General features: G+C 40.1%; 1 protein-coding gene across 1 annotated transcript in view; it reads right to left on the minus strand.

Annotated features, from left to right (window-relative positions):
- ALG9 (ALG9, alpha-1,2-mannosyltransferase) overlaps nt 1-9,915 on the minus strand; it is a 162,352-nt gene that overhangs the window by 137,655 nt on the left and 14,782 nt on the right. The window contains exons 7-8 of the mRNA XM_006890770.1: nt 6,696-6,783; nt 6,406-6,511 (exon numbers count right to left, since the gene is read on the minus strand). Of these exons, the coding sequence (XP_006890832.1) occupies nt 6,406-6,511; nt 6,696-6,783 (194 nt within the window). The remainder of the gene's footprint in view (nt 1-6,405; nt 6,512-6,695; nt 6,784-9,915) is intronic.

Below are 9,915 nucleotides of genomic sequence, written 5' to 3' on the forward strand. Positions count from 1 at the left end.
AAATTATAAAAATATCCAAATATTACCAGAGTTTCCAGGAAATAAAACATGCTATCTTACAGTTTAACAATTTTACAGAATCACAGTACCTATGTTTTGTTCTTAGGTGCCATCAATTTGTATAATTCATAGCAACCTTCTGAAAAAACCAATCTGAACACTTGTCCTATCCCGTGCCATCCTCACAGTTCCTGACACACTCAAGCCCACTGCCACAGTCACCGTGTCAACCCACCTGGTAGAGGGTCTTCCTCCCTTCACCGCCCCTCCACCCTTCCAAGCATGATGTCCTCTCCAAGGAATAACCTCTCCTAGCAACATGCCCAAAGTATGTGAGAAAAACATAGGTCTTTGATATTTACTGAGTGAATTCTCGAATTATAATAAGATTAGGTAACAATTACAGAATATTTTTTGGTTCAAAAAGTACTTTTACACATACTCACCTTATTTGATCTCAAGAACTAAAAGGAGCTCGAGGACATAAAAACACTCAGGTACTAATGCAACCTGAGAGATTCAGTGATTCTTGACAAGTCTTACTGAAGGCCTTGGCCAGAAAGAACATGTACTTCTTTCTTAAAAGTAATTGTTTTGGGTTTTATAAATTTTTATTTTATATTGGTTTGCTTACAAAGTTCGTCCACATTGTGTTTCACACTATCCTTCATTCATGTTGTGTTTCATACAGAACATGAACTCCTAGAATGGAAAAAGTATTCACTCTGTAGCAGTTTTGCTACAGTGAAAAAGAGTAATACTCTTTATGAATTGAGAATTCATGTGGGTAATGATATAATATGGAGGCTATTTACCAATCTCCCATTATCTGATAAAACAAATGGCTGTAAGAGAAATAAGGGTGGAATGCAACAATCCTTACACCCTTAACAGCCATAAGCTGACATAAAGGGAGCTTCCCAAGTGAGTGGCTTGTAGGAGCTTTTATCTTACTAGAGATAAAAGGGCAGGAAAGGGGTGGAGCCTTGGTATCACCAAGAAATAATTCCCAAGAGTGGAATGAGTTCTTTTGGACCCTGGTCCTGGACTCTGGGGAAGGGCAGGGCACACAGGGTCTCCCAGGAATGCCTGGGCTGTCTGCAGATGCTGAAGGAAACAAGGACTTGCATTCACAATCAACAAAGAGAGAGAGAGAGAGGAGAGAAACCGGGGGGGGGGGGGGGGGGGAGGGCCTTCCCGTAGAATGGGGACCCTGAATTTGAACTTCTAGCCTCACAAACTCTAAAAGAATTCCTTTTTATTTGCTAAAGCCATCCACTTGTGGTGTTCCTGTTATGGCAGCACTTAGATAACTGAGGCACATTCTTGAAATGGCCAGAAACCAGATCAACAAGTACTAAATTAAAAGATAAAGAGAAAGGACAAACACTTGACCATCAACCCCTGAAAGTCTGGAACCACAGACCTGCATCAGTCCATTCCATCCAAGGGAGAGTTTTCTATCATTACTGAATCATCAGTTCTGTATATTTACAACAGCAGACTCTGAACTAAAGCTACCCCAGGTTCATCAAAGGATACAAAAAGCAGCTCCAAGGATGCTTCCCAGTAAACCACTGGCTGAGATAAACAGCTAACGCCAACATCCAAGGAAATGCTCCCTGCTGTTATACCAGGTTTACCAAGTAGGCAGATAGGGGTAATAAGAGGCAGATGTGGTTGCTGTTATGAGCCCTTGAGTCAGAATGACTCATAACCATGCCCCAACTGGGTTTTTAGAGGCTGTAAACCGCACAGAAGGGAACAGCCTATCTTTTTCCTGCAGAGCAGCTGGTGAGTTTGAACCACTTGCCTTTGGGTTGTCAGCACAACTTCTTACCACTAAGCCACCAGAGCTTCCTCAAGTGGTGTTGCTGTTATGTTCAAAGTCAGAACTGACCCATAGCTGGCCCTCCACCATGTGTTCAGAGGCAGTAAATTGCACGTGAGGAGACTGCCCTTCACTCATGGAGCAGCTGGTGGATTTGAACCATGTTCCTCTGGGTTGGTAGCAATCTCTAATCCACTATTAAACTAGAAACATAAATTTAAAGTTTACTCTTTCTTTCATACTCTTCCTATAGACTTGCAATTTCTAGATTTATAAACTTTATCAAATGAGAGAGGACGATAAAAATTAGATTGTTTTCACATGCCCTCACAAGAGTTTATAAAGAAGAGTTAAAATATGGTTATGTAACTGCATATATGAAAGTGTAGAAGCCAGGTTTTCAAGATTCAACTTCAACTTGTGTGGTTGTGGTGTGGTGTTGAGTTGAGACCGAGACATAGCTGACCCTCCAACCGGTTTTCAGAGGCAGTTAACTGCATTGGAGAAAATTCCCAGTTCCTCTCCCAGGAAGCAGCAGGTGGATTCAAACAATGTGTCCTTGGGATTTCGGTGCAGCCTTTTACCACTAACACAATTTATTCACCAATACAAAATGGCTATTATGATTTCCAATTGCCTCCTTGTAAACTGATCTCTAATGTGACATCTGGGTCTAAGAGGAGATAGTCTCTTCTATTGTCTTATCTTGTAGAATTGACTAAAATGTTACAAGATGCAATTTAAAACATAAGTGCTCTCCCTAGCTAAAGGGAGACATCTAGAGGCCAAGTCTGAATGTGAGGCCTTTTCTCATCCTTGGGGATCTCGGAGCCACAAAGAAGCCTTTTAAAGTTCCTTCATTAGGCAATTATTCTTTGTCTATGTGGTCTGTGAGTTCAATTAACTGAACAAAACCACACTTATTCTGACCTATTACTTAGTGTCTAAAATGATAATATGCTCCAAATCCCAAGAGATCCAATAAAACCTCATTTCTATTGCTCTTTTAAATATTCCTGGTCTAGTGGAAGGAATTTACATGGCAATCCCAAAGGCACATGGCTTGAAAATTTCAGCCGCTCTGCAGAAGAAAGATGGTCAATCTCCTCCCATGCAATTTACCTCCTCTGAAAACCCACGGGAGGTTATGAGTCAGTTCTGACTCGATGAAAACCAGCAGCATTCAATCTATAGGTTGTATTGGCAAAGTGAAACAGATAAATTATGGCATTCCATTTTTTTCCTTAACACTAGCTGGCCAAAATACCATACTTCTAAAATAACCCCATCTTTATATAGTATTTTGTCTATAGATTTCCCAAATGTCTGTACTCTCATATTGAAGTAAATTAAAAATTCAAAAAGCAGTATTAAATGTTTCTATTAACATTCCATGCTCCAATTATTGGAGGATGGTTGTAACAGTTTCTCCTCATTTTGACTGACTTCCAGTCTGGATTCTACCACTGATACTATAGCTACCAGTGTTCCTCAGCTGTTTATAGGGTTTCCTAAGGCCTGTTATTTCAGAAATGGATAGTCAATCCTGCTTGCTAGTCTTTATTAATCTTGGAGTTCTGAAACCTTTCCACCATGGATGACCCTTCTGGTATTTGACATACCAGTGACATAGCTTCCAAGCATCACAGCAGCCCACAGTTATCCTAGTATAGAAAAATGACAGACAAGTGCTATACTAATGAGAGTAAACTATAAACTAGCAAGCACATTTGTGCTTTATTTGACTGTGTGGATGCTAAAAAATTATGGCTAACATTAAGAAGAATGGGAATCCCTGAACTTAACTGTCCTTATGTGAAATTTATATCTAGACTAAGACACTATTGTCCAAACAGCAAGGGAACACTGTGTGGATTAAAATTAAGAAAGGTATGCTTCAGGGTTGTATCCTTTTCCATACCTATTGAATCTATATGCTGAGAAAATTACTCAAGGAGCCTGGATTCTGTGTAGCATCAGGATTGGAGGAAGGCTCATTAAGAATCTTTGTTTTTCAGATGACACAACCTTGCTTACTGAAAGTGAGGAGGACTTGAAGAAGTGCTTGCTACAGAAGATCAAAGACTATAGCTTCAATATGGATTGCATCTCAACATCAAGAAAAGAAAATTTTCACCATTTACCAATAGGCAACATCATGACAGATGAAGATTGAAATTGTCAATAATTTCATCATACTTGGATCCATAGTCAATACCCTTGGTACCAGCAGACAGGAGACTGGGAAATATACAGCATAGGGGAAAGTCTACAATCAGGGACCTCGCCAGAGTATTGAGGAGCAATGATAACAGTTTTAAGACTAAGGTGTGCCTGAGTCAGGCCATGGTCTTTTTAATCACTTGCTATGCCTCTGAGAGTTGGATAATAAACAAGGATGACAGGAGAAGAAAGATACCTGTGAGTTGTGGTGTTGGAGAAGAGTACTGAATATCCCATGGACTGCCAAGAGAACAAAACGATATGCCTTGGAGAATGTGCAGCCACAGTATTCCTTAGAGGCAAGGATGGTGAAGCTTTATCACACATCCTTTGAGCATGCTGTTAAGTGCCATCAAGTCAAGTATGAGTCATACCAGCCCTATGAATAAGAGATCTGAACTATGTCCTATCCTTATCCTACACACCATCCTTATCATCCTTGATACATTTGAGTCCATTGCCACAGTCACTGTTTCAATCCATCTCGTTAAAGCTCTTCCTCTCCTTTGCTGTCCCTCCACATTTCTAAGCATGACGTCCATTTCCAAGGAGTAGCCTCTCCTAACAATATGTCCAAAATATGTGAGACAAAGCTTCACCACCTTTGCCTCCAAGGAATATTCTGGTTGCAGGTCCTCAAAGACATATGTTTGTTCTTTTGGTAGTTCATGAGATATTCAGTACTCTTCTCCAAACCACAACTCAAATACGTTGCTCCTTCACTTGCCATCCTTATTCATTGTCCAGCTCTCAGATGCATAGCAGGTGATAGCAAAGGCTGTGGCTTCAATCAGACACAACTTAATCACTGAACTGACATCATTGTTCTTCAGGACTTTGGAGAGATCTCTGACAGCTGACTTTCTCAATGCAATACATCTCCTGATCTCCTGGCTGCTGCTACCAAGAGTGTTGATTGTAGATCCAATTAAGATGATACTTTTGAAAATTTCAGTCTTTTTCCATCTTTCATGATATTGCCTTTGGGGCATGTTATTGTTGTTGCTGTGTACCGAATCAGAACCAACCACTAGCTGACCCTCCAGCAGGTTTTCAGAGGCAGTTAATCACACAGGAGGAGAGAGTCTATCCTTCTTAGGGTGGAGAGGCTATAGTTAGGATAGGCTATTTCTTGGAAAGGGACATCAGGCTCGGAAAGGTGGAGAATCAGCAAAAGAGACAAAAACCCTCAATAAAATGGACTGACACAGTGACTGAAGCAATGGACCTAAGTAAGTCAGAGATGATGGGGCTGGCGCAGGATAGGAGAGAGTTCAGATCAGTTGCTCACAGGGTCACTATGAGTCCTACTCAATGGTACTAACAACACCACTAATATATACAGGGGGGAAAGGAGCTCCGGTGGTGTCGTCTGTAGAGAGCTGCATTGTTAACGTGAAAGCACATGCTTCTCTGGTGGTTCAAACCCACTATTTGCTCAAACTCCTCAGTGACAGAAAGATGAGCAATTTCTTCCTGGACAATTTACAGTCCCTGAAAACTCGCTAGAGGGTCAGCTATGAGTCTCGGTTGTGGCTTGACAGCAATTACTGACTGACTGACTGATTTACTTATGTACAGAAAAAAAGTCCTTGAAAAAGGACATCATGCTTGGCAAGGTGGGGAGAGTCAGGATAAGAACAGGAAACCCTCAACAAGATGGACTCAAGTATTTCAGAGAAGACAAGGATGGCACAGGGGAGGGCAGGGATCAAATCTGTTCTTCACAGGGAAGAGCTGCAGTTGACGAGACAACATATAACATCAACAACAGTTCATGTTGGACTTTTAACAAAAACATCAGTAGTTCAAACTCACCAGCTCCACAAAACAAAGATGAGAGGTCTCCTCAAGGAAAGATTTAAAGCCTCAAAAAGGCCATGATTTAGAAGCGATTCAAAGGTTTGTTTTTGAATGTATGAAAATATATGGAGAAGTATTACCAGGTATTATACAGTTACCTGGAAGTGATGGGATTATGTACATTTTTATTTTCATTTTTGCTATAATATTGATATTCTAAAAAGAGAGGGAAAGTAATTTTTCATCATAATCATAACAAAAGTAGTATCAAAAGCATGGCACACCCAATAGAGATCTCAAAATTGAACCTGGGAATAACAGAGATCAGGACAGCCAGGCAGCACTGACTATCCTATCAATGAAGGAGAAGTATTTGAATGGCTACCTGTTCTTATTGGGTTATATTCAAATATCAACTTATTTTTAAACAAGAGAAAGCAGTCACCAACAAAGTAATGCTGTAATTGATAAAATGAGGCAATGGAACTAAGATTGTGAAGGTCAGGCAAATTAAGCTATGCCTTAACTTAAATTTCCTAAAGCCTTACCATAAAGGTCAGGTCCATGAGGAGTAAAGACATTATACAAAACAATGTTGAGTGGTGCAACCACCAGCTTCCCATAATAGTAGCTGTCAATAACCACCACAGGCACCTGAAACAGCAGAAAACACAGAGCAGGTTTCGTTCTGAAAACACTTTTGCACTACTAATAAAGTACACCTTACAATGAAAAGCAGAATTTAATCACATTTTCTTTCCTATATCTGAAGCTCGTTTCATGACAACTTTAATTCAAGACAAGAAAAAAATGAAAGAATGAATAAATAAAAACTCACCAGAAAGAGTATTAAGGCCACCAGTGACCAATGAAAGAAACTCTTCCACCTGCGTTTCATGATCAGCAAATCAAAGGCAATGGGTAAACTGTAAGAGAAACAGAAAGCAAGGAGTTAAATGATCATGACAAATGCAGACAAGCAGGGGACAGTCATACGCAACGCCATGCTCAATTGAAAATGGAATAGCTCTGTCAGTTACAATGAGGAAAGAAAGCTGGTATGTGAGTGGATGTCTTCTTATCAATATACTGACTTTTCAGAGGATGCATAAGAAACGTTGAGCTACTGGAATAAACTCCATTTTATTTTATATGTATTTATGTGTGCTGGTCATTAAAAATATAACATGAATAAACGGGCCCTAATGCCCTATACCTAACCTGCTAGGTTAGTACTAGTAATAGAATTTTGGGAATTTTTATTTTAACTCTGATATGCTCCAATACCAATTGCTCATTTACCTTTTATATAAATTCCTCAAGCCAGTGGCATACATGTGTTGTCATATTTTCACTATTTCTTCATTATCAAATTAATGAGACTAATCTCAGGCCAACAAGAACTTCACTTGGCCAGACTCAATAACTCTCATGCATTTTACCTCAGTTTTGTTCTTCTACTGGACTTGACACAAAAGACCTACTCCTGCCTCTGTGGACTGCCAGGCCTCCTGTTCTCTCCTGGTCTTCTCCTTAGTGTGCTTACAGGCCTCTATTTTTTTCCACTAACTCTCTTCTGGTGGCCTAGTGGTAAGGAATTGTGCTGTCAACCCAAAGGCACATGGTTCAAATCTGCCAGTTGCTCTATGGGGAAAAGATGGGTAAGCAACTCTCACATGATGTACTGCCTCTGAAAACCCACTGAAGGGTCGCTATGAGTTGATTTCAACTTGATGGTACAAAACAACAATCCTCTACTATGGTCATCTCTTCCCCCAAGTCAAGCTTTTGTTGTTGCTGTTGATTGCCATTGAGTTGAGCACAACTCACAGCAAACCTATGAACAAAAGGCCTGAAGCCTTTCTATAGTTATCATTGTTTATCAAAATTCATAGAGTTTCCAGAGGCATGTTGTTTAGGAAGTGGATGCCACTCCTGCTTCCAAATCTGTCTTAAACTGGGAGCTCCACCAAACACTGTCCTCCATGGGTAACCGTTAAAGCATTTGACATACAAATGGCAAAGGTTCAACATCACAGCAACCTCAGGTTACCTCAGTACAGCATATTGACAGAAGAGTGCTGGATCTCTTCTTTTTCTATAATTAAGAGCAAGTCCTTCTATTCTTACAGCATGAACATCACTTTTACATCCATGATTGCAAAATCTAAGATGCTGTTCAGAACCCTTACCCATGTTTAACTCACAAAGAAAGCTCGGACACCAACTTACAGAAACTGCCCAAATGGCAATTACTAGCTCTTTTCATGCCAATTCTACAAAATCTTTTCTGAAACATCTCTCCCATCTCTGGATTCATAATAATAGCATGTGCGAACATGGACTATCTCCTCAATGATAGGAATTACCACATTCATTTATGCAAATGCCACGTAAACATTTTGTGTCTCCTCAACTAGCTAGTTTGATGATAAACTGTATAACTCCTCCGATATGTCATCGTAGTTACCTATTCAACACCTACCTTTCCTATTACATTAAAAGCTCCATGAGTGCTAGAATTATGACCCTCTTACTCATCACGACATCAACAGCAGCTAGTACAATATTGCAACAAGAAATTACTTCTGATTCCTTGCTATGAGCCTGAATCAAAACACGTCATTCAGACATACTTGGGGACCTGGTCAACAACATCCAATGTAGACAGTGAAAGGAATAGAGAAATTGAGAAAGATAAAAAGAGGGAAGGTTCATGCTGGGTTTAGTAGCTCACATGAAAACTTGAATGTTACAAAGCAGAGGTCAGCAAATTTTTATGGAAATTGTCTGCCAATATACCTTTAAGACTTTACAGGTCTCACAAGAAGGTCTCATGAGACCTCTAATGCATATTCTTCTTTGTATGTGTGTGTTGTTTTCATGGGGAGTCTTCTCAACAACTCTCTAAAACCTATTCCTAGTTCTTGGGTTGCATAAAACAGAACAGCTAGATTTGGTTCACAAGTCATAATTAGCCAATCCCTGTATTATACTGCAGGGAAGAAACCATGAAAGGGCTTAAAATAGGGGACTGAAGGGAGCTCTAGTGGTCTAGTGGCAAGAAACTGCACTGCAATCCCAAAGGTGTGTGGTGTGAATCCACTAGATGCTCTGCTGGAGAAGGAGGAGCAATCTTTTGTGCCAGTCAGACACAATTCGACAGTATATAACAAGAAGAAAAGAAGAAAAAAAAAAGACAAAATAAAATAGGAGACTGATACCATCAAAGCAGTCCTTTAGAAAGATATCTCTAGTTTGAGTGTGGAGAGAAGATTTACAGGGGATAGACGAAAAATAAAAAGTTAATTTAGGATGCTGTATAGTAAACTAGGAGCAGAGAATGGTGAGGAAAAGTAGATTCAAAAGAAATACAGAAGGTGCAATAAACTGATATAGTGAAAAAGGGAAAGAGTTACAGATAATTTTCAGAACCTTGGTTTATCACTAATAAATTTTGTCATCATTTTCTGAAGTGGAACTATATAGTAAAGGAGTAGACTTAGAGAACAGATAATGAGCTCAGTTTTGTAAATGTTAGCTCTCTACATGGAGATATTCAAGGCAGTTAGGAAGATACAAGTGAAGCTCAAGAGCAATAACTGGGATAGACACCAATATATGAGTCATGAAGACGGCTAATAAAAAATAGCGGAAAGCACAGAAGTGGTCCCAAGACAACACTGAGGGGTATAGTGACTTAAGGATGCCATGGAGAATAGAGATGCGGCAATTAAGAACATTGTAAATGCCCCTACTCTAATTTAGTAATTTGATTTGTAAAAATTTACCTCACAGGTTTATTTCCACTAGTACATACAACGATGTCGGCAGAAAGGTCAAAACAGAGGCTCGGCTCTGACTAGCTGAAGTTGGGCACCTCACAGGACAGCGAGCAGACCCCGCAGACCCACCCTATTTTCTCAGGTAATCGGAGACACCAAAACCCCGCGACATCCGTTCCAGCAGAAAGGTCAAAACAGAGGCTCGGCTCCAACTAGCTGAAGTTGGGCACCTCACAGGACAGCCAGCAGACCCCGCAGACCCACCCTATTTTC

The sequence above is a fragment of the Elephantulus edwardii genome, unplaced genomic scaffold (genome assembly GCF_000299155.1).
Source record: "Elephantulus edwardii isolate Elephantulus edwardi_28Jun2011 unplaced genomic scaffold, EleEdw1.0 scaffold00093, whole genome shotgun sequence".
Taxonomy (NCBI): domain Eukaryota; kingdom Metazoa; phylum Chordata; class Mammalia; order Macroscelidea; family Macroscelididae; genus Elephantulus; species Elephantulus edwardii.